General features: G+C 36.1%; 1 protein-coding gene across 1 annotated transcript; it reads right to left on the reverse strand.

Annotated features, from left to right (window-relative positions):
• Window positions 1-182: 182 nt before the first annotated feature.
• Window positions 183-22,090, reverse strand: LOC127074470 (uncharacterized). The gene is made up of 24 exons (XM_051015798.1): window positions 21,674-22,090; window positions 19,694-19,803; window positions 18,930-19,095; window positions 18,728-18,828; window positions 18,515-18,587; window positions 18,273-18,408; window positions 17,955-18,115; window positions 17,634-17,758; window positions 17,450-17,549; window positions 12,841-12,937; window positions 12,169-12,220; window positions 11,191-11,292; window positions 10,961-11,107; window positions 10,696-10,858; window positions 10,378-10,608; window positions 10,062-10,222; window positions 7,296-7,424; window positions 7,078-7,195; window positions 6,801-6,996; window positions 5,117-5,228; window positions 4,884-5,038; window positions 2,181-3,597; window positions 1,585-1,779; window positions 183-1,025 (listed from the first exon to the last, which is right to left on the reverse strand). Exons 1-24 carry the CDS (start codon window positions 21,804-21,806, stop codon window positions 555-557), a joined length of 4,851 nt encoding a protein of 1,616 aa, XP_050871755.1. The 5' UTR covers window positions 21,807-22,090; the 3' UTR covers window positions 183-554.
• Window positions 22,091-22,436: the final 346 nt, after the last annotated feature.

The following is a 22,436-nucleotide window of genomic DNA, read 5'->3' on the forward strand; positions in this document are numbered from 1 at the left end:
GTTAATTATATTAACAAATGTATGCAATGCAATGCATGCCTCTAATAATTGATTATATTCTTAGTTTGATTATATTTTTTTTACAACTCTCCAACTATAATGAAATTAGAAAGAAAAAAAAATCCCTTCATACCAAAAGAAAACGGATCAGGATTTGCTGCAGTAAATAATACACATGGAAATACGCAATTTTCAAGCTCAGTCGTTAATTTTAAACATGCATGAACACAACAAGTCTTTCAAATAAACCCTTGCGAATATACAATCTTGCTCTCTAACTTTGTACTTCCATCTATGCAGATGTACAACATAATTACAAAATCAGAAGAAAACATGTAATCACAGAACTTATCATCGGGAGAGAGGGAAAAAAGCTGAGGAAACATCACAATCTCACAAGCAAAGTACACAACAGAAACCCTATAATCTCCAGATTTTGGTGCAAGAATTATACTCCCACTCCCTTGTATATTTATCTAGAATGTAGTTCTTTACAACAACTTCATTAGGGGGGTAACAAGTTACAGCATGTTTTGTTAAAACATCTTGGAGACTCAGCCAAATGGTGAAGAAACAGGTCCTGCAATAGCATCAGACCTTTTGATGCTTCCCATTCCACACACGATGCATCCAGGTGCAGTCACAGCCGAAAATTTGGCCCCACAGAGATCACACACATCATATCCAATGGTAGACAGCCTGCTTAGAGTGGCAGCACAGAAATGTGAGGGATCTTCTAAGGGATCAATGGACTTGTTAGTCAAGCCCCTCTGAACACACAGGTCAACCAGGCTCCTAAACTCTTCCTGCTTGTTTGAAGGTGCTTTAGACAGTAGTAGTTCTAGCATTTGCTTTGAATATGCATAGTTTTGGACCTCCATATTCCTTTTGATGGCAGTTCGGATGCAATTTATTCTGTGTTTAGCAAGAAGAGGCAATGACCCGAGATGACGTGAAAGTCTTGCCATCTCATCTTTTGCACTGATTACACTTGGGCCATGGACTCTTTGCAGACGTCCTATTTCCTGCAATAATATAAAAGAATTCCAGTCATCTAATGTATTACAAAACTCAAGTGAAAATAATTATCGAGGTTCGGGTCTAACAAAGAAATTGTCCACGTCTGACTGATTGCTATACCATGCATAATCAAATAGTTTCAGCTCAATCTATAGTGTGGATAATGTTTTTTTTTTCTATCTTGAAGCTTAGCCAAAACTAGAGTCCACTGTTCACAGATGGTAAGTTGTAAAATGAAATGAACTAAAAGAAATTAAGAGGCTGGGTCTCCCATATTAATAAGGGGAACAATATGTATTCTCTTCATGTATATTCAGATGAACTGAAAATGGTGTGGAGTTGTTTTGCCTATTTTGAGAGTGAGTCGACAACACCCCTTACAACAACATGCAACAAAAAAGTCGACGGCAATGAGGACATCTTATAACAGGTTCTCTGATACTACAGGCTATGGCCTAGAGAAACAACAGCTCAAGTAGTATTTTATTTTTATTTTTGCTTGTTATTATTGGCGAGATTTCAATTCTATCTGTGTTCTTTAAAATTACAGAATTGTATGAGTACCCGAAGAAGAGTGACTGCTATTTTGTATTGAGCACAAATTGTCGCCTGAGCTTTAATATCACTTCCACGAGATTGTTCCTTAGCCAATGCAAGAAAAGATTCATCAAAGCAAGACAACGCATCAGAAAGATGGTTTAGTTCCAAGTGGGCAAGTCCAGTCTTGAAACATACAGCAGCAGGAGCCCCACGGGGAACCTGTTATTAGAAAATCCATTAGATTGGAGACTGAAGAGGCAATACAAGCTACTCAGATTCAGTAACCATGTCATTATCATAGGAGAAAACCCCTATCATATATTACTAACACGTGTAATATATAGCTAAATCAAAACATTTTTCTCAAGAAACTTTCCTAATTTCTTTTATAGAAACCATGGAATCATGATAGGAAGAACAGGAAAAAGAATGTTCATTTCAGTTTCTTGTAGATACCAATTCAATACATAACATTGAAATCCTGCATTCCTCCTCATATTCTTCCTAATACAAAATAATTAGCAAAATTGTGTTTGAGAACCATAGAACCTCAAACCAAGAAATAGCGTTGTGTGCACCAATTGACTTGTATGTAACTCTTATGCATGTATGTATTATACCTGTCCAGGATGCACAGAAACTGGTGCAGAACCAGTTTGTGGAAGCTTCCCTGAATCAGCAGAATTTGGTACTCCAAGTACACTAAGGTCAAGAGGTTGGCTAGAAAATTGAGGCTGAGCAGGCTGGAGCTGAGATTGGGGCGTGACAACAGCCTGAGGCATGGATTGGGGTGGGACACCACCATCAGGAAGTCCTATAGACTCAATTGGAACAACAGGTTGTTGAATGACTTGAGTGGAAACACCACCTTGAAAACTAGAAGCAGCTTCAGCAGCACCTTGATTTGGAGTTGTATTGCTTAGTTGAACCCCTGGAGTGAATTTTGAGAGAAAAGTTCCTGCAGGAGGCAGTGATGCAGCAACATGAACAGAAGAAATTGTATTCTGAAAGAAATCCTCTGGAATAGGTCCTGTTGTAACTCCCCCACCTACAAGCCCAGTAGTGGGCTGTGAAATTAATTCTGGTTGAGTTGAGGCTTCTGTACCGAAAAGGTCAACAGGAGTTGAAACAGTAGCAGAAGCTGCTCCTGTAGTTGTTGGTGGCAGGGACAAAATCTGGCCAAGATCCTGGCTTCCACTGTTTGACCTGGTCCTCATTGGTGGAGGTAACCCTTCACCAAGTTTAAACTGTCTAGTGGCTTCTTTAATCTTATTCACATCCACAGTAGAAGAGGAAATTGGTTTGTCATGTATTTTAATGTGTATTCTTTTAATTTTGGATGCTCCTTCTTCATCACTACTGCTACCATCATCAGCAGCTCCGTACATGGATTTCTTAAATTCTTCTTCGGCTTTAGCCTGCTCATCAGCAGATGAACTGGCAAGCTGTTTGTTAAGGCTTCCCAGACCCATCAATGAATCACCTTTGGGATCACCAACCACATTCGGTAGATTAGATATGGATTTAACTGAAGATGCTTCAAGACCATTTACTTTATTGTCATTACCTGCTGGCATGAAAGCCTTAACCAAACTACCTTCCCTCACTTCAACAATATTACCCCTTCCTTTAATTGAGCCTAAATACACACCAATATGATCTACAATAATGGATGGAATTGTTCCATCATCAGTCTTCATGTATGGTGTCACTTCTGCAGCAAGCTCCCATTGAGGTATGTCCTTCACAGTGGTTGGGGTTTTCATTTCCCAGTTTCCACCACCCCATTCGGGTCCTTTTGGAACCATACTCTCAGCAGCAAAGTTGGCAAATATACCTTGTGTCCATCCAGAAGATCGAACTCGTAATATCCTTTCACAATATCGCCTCAATTCGGAGTCAAGGCCTTCGTCTTCCAATTTCTGAGCAATACGCCGCATGGCGCTGGGATTAAGGTGGCATATAAATAGATCAAGCATGCCTTCATAATCCGCTATAACTTCAAACGTTTCTTTTGCACTATCAAATTGACCAAACCTGCAAGTGACATTATATTATAAAAATAACAACAAAAACTTGAATATCATGCTAATTACTACAAACAAACCGCACAACAAACCATCAATTGTCTTAATGCTGCTAAGTCATCATCTCCTCTATCTGCTTCATGTTCTTCTGTTTACAATGTTAACTTTGTATAAAACTTATATTTTTCATTGTCTTTTTGTTCAGATTATATTTGGCATTTATGCAGAGGCCATCGTGATGGTCATTCCTTAACTTGTTTTAGACCATTGTAATATTCCCATTGGAAATAAAGATGTTTCTACCATTTGCCCTCCTTGTTGTATGGGTTAAGTTGTATAAAAGAGAATTAGTAAGTGACAGTTGTCCATCGTTAGTGCAGGAATCAGCTATAAAAAGCTGATTTTCACCTTATTGTAACAGATTGAGCTTCATAATAATAGAATCAAATAACCATTTTCTACTCGCTTAGATTTCTCTGAAACCTTACTACATTGTCTTATGGCAAGAGTCCCACATCGGAAAAATATATGGCTTGAACATGAGTTTATAAGTGGAGACAGTCCTCACTCTACCAACCGGTTTTGTAGGGTTGAATTAGGTCCGACCACATTTCTCAACATGGTATCAGAACCTCGTTTAAGATCCGGTGGGTCACCTACTATGGTTTCCGCTATCGGATCCTGGGCGTGAGGGGGGGTGTTAACGAGTCCCACATCGGAAAAATATATGGCCTGAACATGAGTTTATAAGTGGGGACAGCCCTCACTCTACCAACCGGTTTTGTTGGGTTGAGTTAGGCTAAACCACATTTCTTAACAGGTCTGATTGAATGTTTGCTATGTATTTCCCTTTCAAAGGTATTATTTGGAAATGGATCCCAAGAAATGAGTCCCTGGTGCTTAGCTATAAATGTGGAAACCATTGAAGCCAAGGTTGTGGTATAGGTAAAGACAACAAGAGAGGAACGGAATCAGCTGAAACCTTTCTATGGCCGCACACTTATTTGAGAATAGGTCACAATCATTGAATTTTAGTTAAGAATCTATTGTGAGATGCAACAGCCATTAAAAAACTAATAAATAAAAACTACTATTTTCTGGTCTAGAAAAATATGCATCCATTAATAGATTAGCTAATGGTTGGTCTTAGAAAATAAAACCTGAACAAATTAATATAGACACTAAAAGGCCTTGGAACAATAAATAATTGAAGCAAAACTGTAGTAAAAGGAACACAATATCCCATAAGTACAATGGCGGCATCATATGCATAGTGACAATTCCCAGTTTGCCTACCTGATACACGCATAAGCCAACTGCCTGAACTGGTGAAACAAATGAGATGTGGGAGGACATCTTGGATAATCTCTGGAACGCAGAAATTCATCTTTCAAAACAGATAAAGCAGTGGAAAAACGAAGAGCATTAACAGCATAGACACCTCGCATCACCTATGATCATATTTTCAACATGTTCAGTAGTCCAGAGAGACCAATGCTAAATTGATAAGACAGAATCCAAATGCTAACCTGGGTGAACTGTGGGCCAGATTGTGATAAAGAGACAGCTAAATTTCCACAGACCGTAGATCCTCTTGCAAGGATATCCAGAGACCTAGGTGTTATGCGCAAGCTGTCGAACCTTCAATCAGAAAAAAATTTAATGTGTCAATTTTATCATCTTTAATATACATTTAATTGAGATAAATTAAAAGTGCTCTTAAAGCCTAAAACTAGCATTTTTCCCAAAAGATGCAACTAGATGAGTATGCTACCAGTTTGGTTCAAGTTGCATACTATTTTCAAAAATGGTATAAGTATTTATTTAAGTAAATGGAGTATTGTTCTTAAAGCACCACCAGCCATGTTCCTTGCTAGATATATATTGTAGGGTGCAATGCAAGTGCCATATGGATGAAGCAGGAACTAAAAGGAAAAACACTAAGGATGTTCATTGGGTCAAAACACTTCTTTCCCAAGGTTATGTCGGTTCCATAAAATCAAATTAGTATATTTATTATTTAGAGCAACAAAATTAAAAACAATATGAAATAAATTCGAAGTAAAATATGCAAGAATTTAATAACAATATGACATAAGTTTGAAGTGAAATATGGAAAAATAATGGTCAACCACATGATAGAATAGATATCGACAATGCATTCGAGGAAACCCGCTTAAATCAACAACCTTCACAAAATTAACATGAAACGTAGAAAGCTTGATATCTTTGGCAATGAACATTTGTGGATTGGTTTGTCGATGGCATTGGGTTACATATCTTGTGATTTATGAGGAACATATATTTCCAATTTAAAACTCAGCACATGATTAGATAGAAAAGATTATCTTAATATTAGGGAAAAAAGACTTATGAACATAGGACACAACTTTAGGTTACATATTTTGTGATTTATGAGGAGCATATATTTCCAATTTAAAACTCAGCACATGATTAGATAGAAAAAATTATCTTAATATTAGGGGAAAAAAAGACTTGTGACCATAGGACACAACTATAAAACAACAATAGCAAAAACAAAAAAACCCAAACCAAAAGCATGCCATATGGCCACAACAATATATCATGTGATAATATCAAAATGGATCATCCTCACAAAAAACACAAGGTTTTGACTTTTGAGTAATGAAAAGGAGCTGTGTCACAACGCCAAAACATGATTTATTCTTGGGTAAAACCTCCAATGAGAGTGGCGCACGCGCACCATTTCACTTTCAATCTGAAAAGAGTTGGAATCCTGGAGCTGACGCTACTCATTTTTGGCATGGGAATATAACACCTCACCTCTTTCTAACGATTGAAGACTTCAGCCAAAAAAGTATATTACAAAGGAACCTTGCTCTTCATGGCTTTGAGCTATGACTTTAATTAGGGGAAAAAACTTACTCTTAGAATTGTGGTTGGACTTAACTCAATCTTACAAAACCGGCTTGTTAGGTGAGGATTTCCCCCACTTATAAACATATATTCAATAAAATATTTTTGTAAAAACACTAACATAAGTTCTGTCAGTCATGAGACTTGCACTGACCACTGTTCATATTGAGAAAATTTTAACTTTCAGCAAACTAGTAATATTCTCATCAAATTGCATCTGGTGGATAAAATGGCCATAAAAACTTCAGCTCTACAGAAATAAAGTTGTCTTATTCAAAAAAAAAGTCAAATTTCAAATGTATAAAAGAAGGAAACCTCGACGTTATTTGATACAATATTTCTGACAGATCAAGCTTCTGCTCAAAACTTCGCTGCATTGTTGCAAATCCAATAAGAATTGGTTCAAGAAGACCAACAAGGCAACTTTTGATCTCTACCCCCTTCTTCTGTCTGGGATTTATCTCTGTAGGGCTAGCGAGCAACAATCTGTCATTCAAAGCCCCAACCAAGACTGCAAAATAAATTCATATAAATAGATCAGTATGGTAATGGATGGATGGATAAGATATAGTTACATCCCGGTATACTTTACCTGCATATGGCATACTGACTGATAAGATAGGCCTCACTTTTCCATCCCAACCAAGTATACTGATGGCAGTAGGAGTAGAGAAAAGAAGGGCAGGCCCAACCCACAAGAGAGATCTAAAGTGAGTTGAAGTTAAGATTTCAAAAAAGATAATATATGTGATTCAAGTAATGCGTATAAATGGTGTCTTGGTTTCAAAAAGGAAAAAATTCAAAGGATATTGAAGGAAGTCCCTTGTCAAAATTTGTAGAAGTTCCTGCAAGCAAATCAAGTGCCGCCGAAACAATAAGGACTCTCTGTGTTGTTAAAATTCCAGCAACATATCCCCGTAGGGTCTCTTGCCAGTGCACCTGTCAAATTTGAAGAAATGTTGAAGAATGAAGTTGTTTATTATACTTCAACAAACAAGGAATCCTTATTATCAATGCCTTATGCACAAGGAAATAAAGGATGAAGGAAACATGATCGTAACATATTTGATCTTTGTTGTTCTTATTGGAAACAGACGTATATAAAGTCTTAGGTTCATGTACAATAACTATAACAATCATGTCCTAAAGAAGCTGCTCTTTAAAGAACTTTCTTGTAGACTCTTGGAATAGTTTGTGCCTGACTAACCCTAAAATCTAGCTCATGCGGTGAAGGTTGTCCCCAACTTATAACCACTATTCGGGACATATCACTATTGAACCTGTCTGAGTGCTAATCACAACAAAAAAAAATCAAAAATCTCATTGCCTAAATTCTTGGCATCTCAACTTGATAGCAGAGCAGGTTAAGCCCTGCTTCTGCTCTGTTCCTAAAGATTTCTGCCATTTGGTCCAGCAAAATTGTTTAAACCCGCAATTGCGCCTCTTATTTTATTTTTAAAAGGTCGCCCCACCACTGACCAACCCATTTTCCCTATATTTGGAAATCATTTTAGAAGCTGCTGACCAGCCAGCATACCATGCACTGTCCCTGGAAAACACTCAAGAAGCCACCACTTGTAGATGCCTTCTCGGCACACGTCACTCACGCACTGCTTGTCACAGGAACTCCACACCGACCACCTAAACTGGGGATACGAGCCTCTCGTCAGTTAGATTGTTGGCTAACAGTTGTTTGGTAAGATTTCCTCTTTGTCACCCTTTTTATTTGCACCAAAAAAAAAATATCAACAAAAAACACTCAGTCAGGCCAAAAACAAGTAATGATGACCCTTCTATCTTTATTTGCAGAAACCCCCAACTATCACCTCAGAAAGCTCAAAGAGAAAAACCATTTAGTTTGGTCAACATCACTTGAATTTAGAGAGAAAGGTCTGACATTGGTTCTGAATGACTTGAGATTGAGTTCTTGGTATGTTTATTTACAATTAAAAAACAAGTACAACCAAATTGTAGTCGGAAATCAAATTCAAGAGAGTCTTATCACTTTAGTTGATTCCAAAGTTATCAATCCCGGGGAATAGCGGCGCTATCAAGGGAGAGTGGTGCGGCGAAGAGGCCGGCTGCTATGCTACAGCACATCATGTCTCAGTTTGAGATCATGGCCTCGATTGGCTTTGTTGCGGGTCCCCGGCCTGGAGCAGGTTACAACCCGCTATCTGTTTTGGAACAGAAATACCACATTTACCCTTTACAAAATAACCTTGGAAGACTTTTCCTGTTCTTTCGCACAGCTTTGCCCTAACTTCAGAAAGTTCCTCATCGTCTTCTCACTCTTTTCACTTGTTCCTCATCGTTCTCAGTTCTTATCGCTTCCACCCCCATCCTCTTCTCACGTGACCTGAATCCACTCCTCCTAGCGTCCCCGCCTGCAAAGAGGCCTCCGTTCAGGTCGGTTTTCCTCTGTTCTTCTTCTTTTTCTTTTCTCACCATCCCCTGTTATTATTTTCTTCCTCTTTTCTTTTTTAAATTCTTCTTCATCTTTTATTAAATTTAATAACTCTCTGTCCTCTGTTTTTTTCTCACTGTCCTTGTAGTGTTTTTCTTGTCTTTAAATTTAATAATACACTATCCTCTGTTTTTTTCTTCTTTTATTTGTAGACAATGGAAGAATATAATGGGGTGGAGGATGAAGAGGAATACATTGAAGAAGAAGACTTGTTTGATGATGATCTAGGATTTCTAAGTTTGTTCGAATTTTAATATATTAGTATATAAGTTTGAATTTTAAGATATGATGCTTTGAATTTGATCAAGACTTGTTGAATTTGATTAAGATTAAACTTTGTGCTTTGACATTTGGTTTTATGAATCTTTTATGAATAGTGTTATTTGTTTAATTTTTTCATTAGATATATGTTATATAGTTATTATTCATATAATTAGTCCAAAAAATAGTCAAAGAGACGGTCGCTCCGCTCCGCTATCTGGGATTGATAACTCTGGTTGATTCATGACAACAAGAAAGCCAACCAAAGTAGAAAAGGTTGGAGAATAACATCTTTGGCATCATGTAGCTCACCCATTTAGTGGGAAAAGACTTGGTTGTTGTATAAATTTTAAGATTAGTTTTTAAAAAAAAAATTGTAAATAGAATATTTTGAATATTTTTAAAAATTCAATGTTTTTAAATTACATTACCCACTCCTCCATTTTCTCCAATTTCCGATAATTTTACTCTTTCAATTATTTCACTAAATTTCAGAGAAGTGTGTGCTACTTGTAATCATAATCAAAAGCCCACTTCTAAGTTATTGTTAGAATATAGGGAAATATATTAGGATATCTTTGATAATATATTAGAGTATCATAATTATTCTCGTAGGACCAGTTTCCAATCCTAGAGTATCTTAAATTATCTCCTAAGATTAGTTTCCATATTACTTCCCCTGATTTATTTTCTGATTTCCCTTTTTATTTAGGATTAGGAGTAATATATCCCTTAATTAATAGCTAGTGTTTAGCCTTTTATATCAAGCTAGTATCAAATGATCACCAATAATATTACAGAATTATCATATTCAATGGTCAGAAGACCCATAACTTCAACAGTCATACCTGAAGTACAATTTCATTGCTTTTCAACTTAATTGACTTTGTTCCATCACTTTTGGTGGATATATAATGGCCATTGGCAGTTGAAGTTGATAAGCTGTACCCTTGAATGAGCTTTACTAGTCCAATTTGGTTCCCATGAGAAGCAAACATCAAAGTTGAATCTAAAATCAGAAAAATCATTTTCAATACTTCTTTTTGTTTATAAACTAATGCTAAGCTTGTACAGAAAGGAACAAAATTGTGTAGGTGAAAAAAGGTTAGACAGATAAGATAGGTAGGTTGCATAAATTTAAATTGTGTATACATATTTAAGCACCTATTGGCGTAGAGAAGATACGATCAACTTCGGTTTCAAACATAAATGGTGTTGGGCCACGAATTGAACCAACATTAGTGTCTGTAGGTTGATTTTCTTCAAGAACTTGATCATTGTCCTTAGCTTCTTGAGAGGCCCCTCCTGGCAGAGAATATAAAGCCAACCCTGTCCTGTCCTCATCAAGTATAGCAAACTGATTTTCATTGGAGCCAATAAATGCTGCGTCTCGACCTACAAGATAATTACTTGAATTATTTAAACATTATGCAAGAACTAACTCTAGCAGAAAGAGATAATATATTTCACAGGAAGAAATACCTTTTACTGTGCTGCTTTTACTGTTTCCTGTCTGTGCATCACTGTTTTCCCAGTAAAGCACAACTTCATTTGTAGCGCCACTAAATTCGTAAACTACGAGAAATAAGCGCTGCTTTTTACTGTGAATCAAATATTTTGCTCGGTACTCCACATTTCCAGGAATCTATAGATGATTAATGAACAAAATTACACTGTTGAATTAGCCTCTGATAAACATATTTACAACATATCAATGTTGTGTAAAATGAAAGTTTGATGGAATTACCGAATTGTAGAGCTTTCTGTAGATAGTGTCAGACCCAGACGAAAGGTTATGTGCCATAAGGTTCAATCCGTCCATATAGAACGCCCTGGATGGATAATGAAGAACTCGGTTTGCTTTATTAAAAAAATTTAGCTCCAAATGAAATGGCTGGCAAGGGATATACGGTGTCAGGTGAATGAGAAAAAAAATCTAAGCAAATGTCTTGAATCAAATAGTCACCACAATCATACCTCACAAACTGGAAAGTCCTTCAGATGATGCTTGGTATCTAAAACAGTAATGAGGGGCAGCCGTGATATTGGAGAGATTCTCATATGACCCTCCATGAAATGCTACAAAATCCATGCAAAAGTAACTTTCAGAAAGAATTGAAAAACAAAGACCTCTCTCTTCACTGCTTTGCCTCCTAACATGTGTATGTGTAATGAATTGTTATAGTATGAAAATGAAAAATATTCTTTTTCCTCATTGCTCTACTGCAACTTCTCTTTGAATCAGTTTCTCCTAAAAAAAGAGGTTTTTGCACTTGTAAAGAAGCTAAAATTGTATGCGCTGCTTAGTTATGTTGTTCTCTGGTATCTGTTTTTGGAAAGGAATGCTCGGATTTTTAAGAGTACTTTGCCCATCTCTATACTACACATTTGGGACAGTCATTTTCTCAAGATTGTCTGCTGTGAATTGCTCAATATGACTATTTAGAGGAATTTCTTTGTCAGTTGCGGAGAGACTCAATCTCTCAGAAGCTATTTAATTGGAGAAACTATTTTATGTATTCGCTTTTACTGTAAAAAAATATTACATTTTCAATGGGAAACAGTGGGGGAAAAAAGTGATATTTCCTATACAAAATTCTAAAGGAAACAAAGTGACATCTTTGTGGCTAAAAGTAAAACAGATATTAAAATAGAAAACATTTTCTCAAAGTAAATTGGCCCTTTTCTTGAGAACGAACTCTCTAGGTTTTTCTTTTTCTGTTCTTCCGACACAAAATTCCTTTCTCCAGTCAGAAAAAATTATAAGGAAACGTAGTCTAGAATGCTAAACTAGCTCAAGGGCATAGCTAGAAACCTTCCAAAGGCTTTTTTAGGAAATTAAATAAAATGCAGTAAGGAGGTTTCAGTTTTTTTGCTTTTTTTATGACACTCAGGTTAACACTAGCATATGATGATTATCATGTGACACTATACAATAACAAGAAAGAGACGTACACTGTAAAGAAATGCCTTCCTTGCAATGTCTGATACTGTAAGATGACTCTGGCTGCAAGATAGAGTGCAGATGTCAGCACTTACAAAACGTGGATCACTTCATGACAAACCATATGTGCTGAAAACAGTCAACTAAGGGAGAAAGTAATCTAGCACGAGTTACAGAGGAATCTGTTCTGTTCTCATCTCAAACTAGTGACTTAAAGATGCGTCTCGTCAAAATAATATGCACCCCATATACTATGTTATTAATGATCCTTGTACCCAGGATTAGATGCTGCACCAGAGACTTTTAATAATATTGTGTTACAAATAAACCTCATATTCAGATATAGGTATCACATTCAAATTCAGATAATATGATATGCTGCACGATCAAGACTAAAAACTCAGAACAAGAATAGCAGGGGATTTAGAGTCTAAAGAGTGTTATATAATTAACTTGCCACTTTAAAAATATCATTTTGCAAATAAACCCCATATACAGATACAGATATTGTGTTCAATTTCAGATAATAGGCTGTGCTCCAAAATCAAGACCAAAAACTCAGAATAAGAATAGCATGTGATTTAGAGTATAAACAACATTATATAATTTATTTGTTGAATGCAAACACCAAAAAGAAAGTAAGTGATATCCATTCCTCTATCTAACTGCAGATTAGAACTCACCCTTTCAGATGATGCTCTTGTAGTTGAGCTTGAAGCTGATGTTCTGCCAACACCCCAGATGCTCCCAAGGCTGAAAGTTTTTCCTTTAAAACAGATGCTGCATAGAACCCCTACCATCAGCATATCTGATTATAGAGATGGTGAAACAGAAGAAATGTATACAAATATGATGTGCAAGACACTAATTGACGGAATTGAGTGAAAGAGACAATGTTCAGCAACAACTACAACAAATGTGCACCAAAAGATGCACAAAAGAAATGAAGGTAATGATAAATTATGAACATAGTCCATATAACCATATTTATCTCTATTTTGTTGTTCCTAAAACTATTTCATGTTTTTATTCTCCGAGACTTATGCCGTCTCTATTCCAAGGCCAAATTCCAATATAAGGAACTCTTTTGTTTGATATACTCTTTCCACCTACCTCAATTTTCAGCAATAGTATTTTGCCTAGCCACTGCTAGTGACATACTTCAGCCACTGAAATACATATATCTTCAAGGTAGAAAAAGTGAATACTTCAAATATAACAAAAGGATTTTAATGGAAGAAATTCTAGGATGTCGATGTTGAGAATTTAGCACTTCCATTCTTCCCTCTATTTGTCTAGCACCATTTTGAAATTTTGGAGATATTTGAAATATTCCACTGAGATACTACTAGGTATATATTCCTATTTCCTTTATTAAATTTTTGCTGTAAATGCTAGGATAAATTATCGGACTGATTTGATCCCTATGTCGGGAGTAATCCCGTGTAACTCAAGAACCATAATAGAACATTGTTGCCTTTTTTAAACAAATACCTTATGCTCTGTTGAACCACTCCTCAAAGTTCCTTAATGGATGTTTAAAAACAAGATTGGCCAGATGGTCAGATTGAATGCCTAAAAAAGCCTGTCATGTAGACAAAAGCCATAATCAAATTTATGGTTTGATTATTTATGGTGTTACCTTCTCACCAACTTCAAGATGGCATATGCACATTGGTCTCTATCAGTTAGATATCAAAAATGACTTTTCACGTAGTGATTTAGTTGAAGAAGCATATACGGAACAGCAGCTCGGATTCGTGGCTTGGGGGAGTTGTGTGGTTTTGTTTGTAAGCTATGTAAAGCCTTATAAGACCTCAGGCACATAGCCTTATAAGACCTCAAGCAGCAGCTCGGATTTGTGGCTTGGGGGAGTCGTGTGGTTTTGTGGATTCGTGGCTTGGGGGAGTCGTGTGGTTTTGTGGATTCGTGGCTTGGGGGAGTCGTGGCTTAGGGCAGTTCGACCACTGCGTTTACTTCAGATTTTGACCTGAAAATTCATTTGTTATTTTGTTGCTTTATGTGAATGATATTCTCATAGCAAGCAACAATGTCGAGGATGTAATGAAGGTGAAGGCTGAACTCAATAAGGAGTTCGATATGAAGGATCTAGGAATGATTCTTGGGATTGACATCCGAAGAGACAGAAAGTAGTCAAAATTATGCTTATCTCAAGAGACATACCTACGGAAGATTCTCGATAAGTTTGGTATGTCGAATTCAAAGCTGTTATGACTCCGAAAAACCCTCAATTCAAACCGAGTACAGACCAGTGTCCCAATACTAAGATCGAAAGAGCTTATATGAATAGCATCCCATATGCTAACATAGGAGGTTCTTTGATGTATGATATGGTCTGTACTAGACCCGACATAGCATATGCAATAAGTCTTGTAAGCAGGTACATGGCTAATCCTGGAAAGACTCATTGGCAAGCATTGAATGGATTCTAAGGTACATAAATGGGTCTCTGAACAGAGTCCTGATTTATGGTGGAGCATGTGGTGAAAATAGTAAAGCAGAAATCGAAGGGTATGTCGACTCTGATTATCCAGGTTGTATGGATTCCAGAAAACCTATTTCTGGATATGTGTTCACTATGTTTGGCACAGCAATCAGTTGGAAAGCAGCACTTCAGAAGGTTGTTGCCTTATCAACCACTGAAGCGAAATATATCACCCTCACTGAAGTTGTGAAAGAAGCATTGTGGCTTGAAGATTTTGCTAAGGAACTAAAACTTCAAGGTCGAGTTATCACTTGTAAATGTGATAGTCAAAGTGCTATACACCTGTCGAAGAGTTTAGCCTATCATGAACGAACCAAGTACATCGATGTGAGGTTGTATTTCGTCAGAGGGGTAATCGAGCATGGAGAAGTCCAAGTGATGAAAGTTTAGACAGATCACAATGTTGCTGATATGATCACCAAGACATTACCAAGTTGTAAGTTTTTCCACTGTATGCAGTTGATAAAGCTGCATGAAGAAAGCTAGTTTGTTCCCGTGATGTTATAGAGTTTGTTCCAAACAGAGTTATTAATCCCGGATAGCGGAGCGGGGCGGCCGACCTCAAAAATGGGATAGCGGATAGCGGGATAAGTTTTTAGATTAATTATATAAATTAAAAAATTATATATATATATATATATATATATATATATATATATATATATATATATATATATATATATATAAAATAATAATAATTTTAGAGAATAAAAAATTGGATCATAATAATAATAATTATTATTATTATTATAGAGAAAGAGGAATTGGATCATGATAATAATAATTAAGAACAATAAAAAAAAAAAAAAAAATTGGCACATCTAATGTCTCACATGAGAGTTTTAATTGATTATTGGAACAGTTATATGAGAATATCATGGGAATTGGAATAGTTTTTTTCTTGAAAAGAGAAAAAGATGTGGGCATCTCTCCAAATTGTGATTTAAAAATATTTAAAATAAAACTTTTAATGCAACCTGACCCGGATCCAAATCCACTTTAAAAATTAGGATTTTTCTTTAAAAACCCAAAAGAAGGGGCAGCCGCATCTTCTTCTTCCCCACCCCACCCCACCCACTACTTCATCTTCTTCCCAACCCACATCTTCATCTTCTTCCCCACCCCACGACTCCATCCACATCTTCATCTTCTTCCGCACCCCACAACTTCATCTTTTTCCATTCTCATCTGTATTTTTCGTACACGAAATAGAGGAAAGAAATAGGCCGCTCCGTCCAGGGTGTAAAAGTTCATTAGTTTAGTACGTTAGTTTTCTTATAAATAGCATACTAGTCTCTCAACATTTGAATAACGCAAATCCTAATTAGGATGAGAGAGATTACTTACTATTCTGTAACACTTCTAATCTTGTTTCAAAGAGAAAGTAAAGAATAGCAATTTATAATCCATTTTCACAATAAACATAACCTTGGATGTCATGTTTCAGTCAAATTCATTAATCTTTTAAAACTTTTAATGATCAGCTGGCGGATGTATATCTTCAAAAGTTATCTTATAGGTGTAATAAATAGGATGCATGCGACATATATGTGTGAGGGAGGGAGGGAGGGAGGGAGAGAGAGAGAGGGAGAGGGAGAGAGAGAGAGGGGGGTGGGGGGGGGGGGGGGGGGGGGGGGGGGGGGGGGGGGGATTGAAAAATAACTTGTGAGAAAGCTCTCCTTTAACAATATTTTCTTAAATTAGTATCATTTAATTTTTCGTAACTTACAGTAATATACTTATTATACTTTTAAGTTTTTTTTATATATGTACCTTAAATATGTATAGTATCTTATATTTTCCAATGAAGAAAGCATTGTCGTATCGTCGGATACGTATGTGTCCTTGCTTGTTAGAGTAGAAAGAATAGAGAAAATAGATTGGATCTCATTGAGAATTCTGTTATATTGATTGAATTAATTCAGTTACAAGAGGATCAGCATTTATATAAGCTATCTTAGCATACACCCTTAGGCTATCTTAACATACACCTCATCATAACTATCAGAGAGTTAGTTATGATGATGCGACACATGAAGCTAATAGAAGCTTCCTAAGGAAGCAGCCAGCATAACTAACATGGAGTTAATTATTGCTGAGCTGGCTAGATAACAAACTGATGGTACATATCTCACAATGCTTCATAGATGAAACATAATGAAAGATAGCTCAAAAAATATAGGAAAAAATGTAAATCTATTATCTTCCACATTTTTCTGTGAGCAAAGAGATAAATCAGCTACCCCGTGAAAACAAGCATTGAAGTTCAGAAGAATTATTATACAATACAATTCTCTGTGTTGATGGATGGGTATAGCAGCCAAAATAAATACAGACACAAGCAAATCAATAGTAACTTTAGAGGTTGTTTAGTTTAAGAAAATGTTTCCGATTTTATTTTTTGTTTTCACTTTAAATTACAAAAATGTCATATTATTTTTACCTTACATGTTTTTTTACTTCACTTTAAATTACAAAAAAGTTGTATTCACTATATTCAATACAAAAAGAAACAAACTAAAACAAGTGGCATTGTTACAACTAAAAGTGATTAAAAAAATTAAAACATAAACTATTTTCTCAAACCAAAGGGCCCTTATTCAGATAGAAAATATCATGGAATACTTAGTGCATGTTTGGATTTTTCTTATTTTAGAACCCTGGGAAGTGTTTTGGCAGATACCAGAGCGAATTTTAAGAGTGATTCTTTCTGCAAGGTAAGTTGTTAGCATGCATGCTGTAAGGACTCTTTTAATTTTTTTCATAGATAAAATGAAAACAGTCACCTGAAGATCCCCGTGCACTTTGTAAAACTGTAAAAAGTTGCTTTCTCCCGTCTTTACTGTATGAGGCCTTATTTTTTGAAGTGTCTGCACTTGTCACATTCTGTCAAAATAAAGATCAAGTTTATTTATATTCCATATCATCCACTAGAAGGTAAGGCATAAATAATGCAAGGTAGCACGTAACTGCAAACACTAGTGCAGCTAAATTCAATTTTGGATGAAATTCTAAAGCTTTAATTCGTGGCAATGGATAAACTGCTTCTCCACCCTGTTGAGAGAGGATGCGAGGGATGTCAATTGATTCGATTGCTGCATCAGAATGTATACATATTAGCCAAATACTTTTAATAGAAAATAATACTAAAAGAATGAAGTAAGACCGCTGTTGGGGTGTGTGTGTCATATGTATATACAAAAAGATTCTAGAAGTATGGAGTTGGGGAAAATGTAGCAGCAGAAATCAGGTATTCAGCGTAAAGGAAAAAAGGGGGTCAAGATATCTAACCTGCAGGCTCAAAAAAGTTAGCCTGAGTAGCAGGTCTATTAGGATTAACTGTAACACGTGTTTCCCAAACATGTAGATTTCCATCTTTAGATAGAGTCACAAGTAAACGCAACATGGGGAGAAAGGCAACTGATTTAATTGGTTGTGAGCCAACTTGTTTTCTGAAATTTTAATATGAAAATGTCAGATCTAATCTTAACTAAAAGTAAAATAACATTCTGAACCCTAAATTTGTAAAGATGACTGCACGATAAATAATAAAAAACTACCAAGTCTTGGTGGAATAAGGAAAACTATATCACAAGTAACAACACTCACATTCCAATCATACTTGGTCTCTCTGTTGATACATCCCATGCCAAAAGTGTACCCTTCCGATCCCCAACAAAAATCCACTCCAGAGTTGGATGAAATGCAAATGCACCAGCCCCAATAAGCTTAATGGTATTGTCAACTAAATAGAAAACAAAATATAAATAATACTGAATATAGGATTGACAATAAAATTAAAATATAAACCTTGTGAACCACAAGAAAAGAATGTGTGGGTAACATCTTACGTTGAAGTGTGTAATGAACAGCATAGGTATGAATGTTATATGCCCGAATCAACCCTTCTGCATAAGCAACATACTGTGATGGGAAAACAATCAAAACAAGGGTTGAAGTATTAATATATCATTATCATAAGAGACTTGACATTAGACATGTATTACTGCTGAAATACGCATTCCTGCAAAGAGAAATCATAATAAGTATACTGCACACATTACCAGTACAGGGAGGCGAGGATGACAAGCAAGATTTACGATAGGTTTCTTCAAGTCTGGCTTGATTTTGGTAGGTGTCCGACCGCCTTCAACAGTTCCAACAACTTCATTTATAGAAAAACAGACATTGAACAAAAATCATCACCATCAGTACTCAAACCACAATAAATGCATTACTCTAAAGACATGATAAACCAAAACCAACCTGTCACACTCATTCTCTTAGGGAACCCAAAAAACACAACAGGTTGGAGTGGGGTTAAAGCCATGTGAACTTCTGCATCAGAAGAAATTTGCTCCGTCTTTTTCTCAGGTGAATGCAGTACACAAGTTTGCTCCAAGTCAAAATCACAAGATCTTATTGTACAATCCTACAAATGTAAAAGCAACATGTGCAGTTAGTTTAAAAGAACTCCAATCAAAATATACAAGTTACAAACTAATACGACATATTAAGGGGCACCAACTCAAAAAACAAAACCTGTATAGTTCTATTCCCCAAGTACTAGAATGAATAAATAATAACCAATGAAATTCACAAGGTAAACTAAACGGGTAAACAAATTAAATAAAAATAAATAAATAAGCAGTGACACGAAGGCTCAACTGAACAACAATATCAATCCTTATGCATCTCAGAACAGAATAAAAGTTATATGCATTATTTTTAACATAACTTTCTTATGTAATATGGTTTCTTTTTCAGTTCTTCATAAAAAGAAAAACACTTCAGCAAGATACGCCCATCAGGATTTTATTTGCATATTACTCTAGCCAAAGTACAGATTACATTCTGGGACATCATTTACGGGCATCAAGAGAACAACTAAACTACAAACACTTCATAATATTACTGATTAAATCACAATCTTTTGCAACACCAAGTCCTTCTATAGTTATTACTTTTCCATTTAGGATTTAATACACAGTAAAAAAGATTGTATGATGAAAAGTTCAGGCAGGCCAAACCTGGAGGATTGCAATCACAGTGTGTCCACTTGTTGGACTGTAAGACATTCGAACAGCAGGCGCACCAATGTCAAGAGCGGAAATCTTGCTTCCAGTTAATGCATCAAATTCTGCATGCATGGAAACAAACCAACAAGTAAAGTAAGTGTGCCCAAATCATGTCAACAGACAAGAAAATGCATCATGCAACAATGATAAGTTCACTTGACATAGAAACTCACAAGATTTTAAAAAGTGTAAAACTATTTTATTTATAAAATACTGCTATAGTTCCATATATATATGCTTTCAGTAGTTGACAAACTCACTACTGTTACAACAACAACCAAATAGATGATGTTGCTCACATGAATTAACAATACCATCATGCCATGTCATGAATCGTGTGATCATGCCCAATGATTGGTCTATTTTTATGCAAAACTCTCTTAATGGTTTGGCTTACAACTTTCCTTGGTCTTTCTCCAACTCTAACTATTGGATTATCCTTCATCTAATCTAACCTCCTGACTAGTGTTTTTCGGGTCTCCTCAACATGCCCAAATCACCTAACACAAAACCTTACCATATTTTCTACAATGTGTATTCACCCAACTTTTCCTTTGATGTTTACTTTTAATCGGATCTTGTCTTGTCTGACTACTCATCTATCATAATATTCTCATTTCTATAATGTTAAGAGTCCAACACCGGACAATCTATGGCCTGAACATGTGTTTATAAGTGGGGGCAATCCTCACCCTACTAGCCGGTTTTGTAGGGTTGAGTTAGACCCAACCACACATTCTTAAGATGGTATCAGAGCCTTGTTTAAGATCCATTGGGCCACCCACCATTTAGTTTCATGCCCAGACGCAAATCCTGGGCATGAGAGGAGGTGTTAAGAGTCCAACATCGGACAATCTATGGCCTGAACATATGTTTATAAGTGGGGGCAATCCTCACCCTACTAGCCGGTTTTGTAGGATTGAGTTAGACCCAACCACACATTCTTAAGATATAATACTAAACTTACTTTCTTGATAGATTTTCATAGCTTAGCATAAAGTCCCATAGAGGCAAATCATATTGTTGTGTACAATAAAATAACCCTTCAGGTTTGTACTCTTATATCACATTTTCACATATCACACCATAAACATTCCTTCATTCCATCCATCTTGCTTGGATCTTATTGCTGATCTCCATTACTTTGAAGGATTGAATACCAAAGATACTCATATCCTATAAAGTAACACTACTTTGGTGCCAAGTCTATATCTCAAGTCCATATTCTCGACACTCCCCTTGAATGAATCGCTAACAAAACGTATCCAAGTAAATACATGTCTAACTTTAGGTTTCGTATAGGTATAACACAGTTAAGTGCAGCACAGCCAAGCCCCTTTAAATTTTAATAATAAAAAAATAAGGCAGGGTCCTTTTTATACTACAGTTAACTTTTTTTTGCTGTACATGTACTTCTACATAGTTAATTCTACAACTAGCACAAGTTTGTCAAAAGAAAAAAATGTAAAAGGCTGATAGGAATATGATGTCTGTGTTTCTACAAGGGGCATACAAAATTGTAAGTATTGCCACATATAATACTGAGATACTATACATCTTGAAGCTTTACACACAAAAATTGGCGCATCTCAATGCCAGTGTCTGCTTCAAAGTTCTAGATTGCTTCAAAGTTCTAGATGATTAGTGTGTGCGTGCTCAGATGTCATATAGATCAAATCAATAAGAATATGAAGAATGATCCTTCTGGCTGCAGCTATTTCTGCAACAGATAGCGCAGGAATAGTAGAAGCCGAAAGGATCAATTATTTTATTTTATTTTTTGTGTCAATAATCAGAAACGAACTTCAAATTTGCATAAATAGAATAACTCAGTAACATCGTAATGATAATGAAACACAGTGAACTTAGTGACTCGCCAAATCCAAAAAAAAAAACAATAGGGAGTTTAAGAGAGTGAAGTTGTTCGCTCACCGACTATGTAGGTTCCAATGGCGACAGCAACAAGAGCTTGATGAGGATGGAAGGAAGCAGCGTGAGGCTGCAAAGGCCTAACACCACGCCCGATATGGCGTAGATCCAGATGCTGCAACGTACTCCACTCCATTGAATCGCGTGAATCAAACTCAACCTACAACTTCAGTGCATCGCAAAATCACAAACAGGTGGAGCAGAATTCAGATCTTGGATGAATTTTGAACGCTGCAAACAACAACAAAATCTGTAATGGAATTGACAGAGAAGAGGATTGTGAGATCACGATGAACTCCGATGCAGAGCTAGGACAGTAACACCTAGAAGAAAGGGCGATGCTTTGATTTTCTTTTGAGTTGAAAAGAAGAAATGAAGACCGGAAATTTTTTGTGTCAAGTGAATTTCTTTTCTTTACTGGAAACTTGTTATAGGCTCAATAGTATTTAGCCATATCAAAATATTTTTATATTTATTTATTTTGTAAAATCAAATATTTAAGACATACATTTTATTTCTATTTTTTTTTTTAAATAATTATTTTTTTTTTTAAAAAATCAAAAATAATCAATAATTCAAAAAAAATATCAAAATAATCACTTTTAGAAGAGGATGCGTCAGATGAATTGGCGTATCACCTATGCAATCAAAGGAGACGTCAATAGCAATGGCGCATGCATTTGGCTCATCATGAGGAGGCGACAATGCTATTGGCGCATGCATTGGCCCTCGTGAGGAGGCGACAATGCTCATGGCGCCTTAGTGC

The sequence above is a fragment of the Lathyrus oleraceus genome, chromosome 4 (assembly GCF_024323335.1).
Source record: "Lathyrus oleraceus cultivar Zhongwan6 chromosome 4, CAAS_Psat_ZW6_1.0, whole genome shotgun sequence".
NCBI classification, from domain to species: domain Eukaryota; kingdom Viridiplantae; phylum Streptophyta; class Magnoliopsida; order Fabales; family Fabaceae; genus Lathyrus; species Lathyrus oleraceus.

What these genes read in the sequence shown, in the direction of transcription:
- LOC127074470 (XM_051015798.1), bottom strand. Translation starts at nt 21,806, where the DNA reads ATGGAGTGGAGTACGTTGCAGCATCTGGATCTACGCCATATCGGGCGT. An exon ending in CTGTGATTGCAATCCTCCAG is followed by an intron (nt 19,096 to 19,693) that starts GTTTGGCCTGCC and finishes TTACATTTGTAG; the next exon opens with GATTGTACAATAAGATCTTG. An exon ending in TTTCTGTGCATCCTGGACAG is followed by an intron (nt 1,780 to 2,180) that starts GTATAATACATA and finishes TTCTAATAACAG; the next exon opens with GTTCCCCGTGGGGCTCCTGC.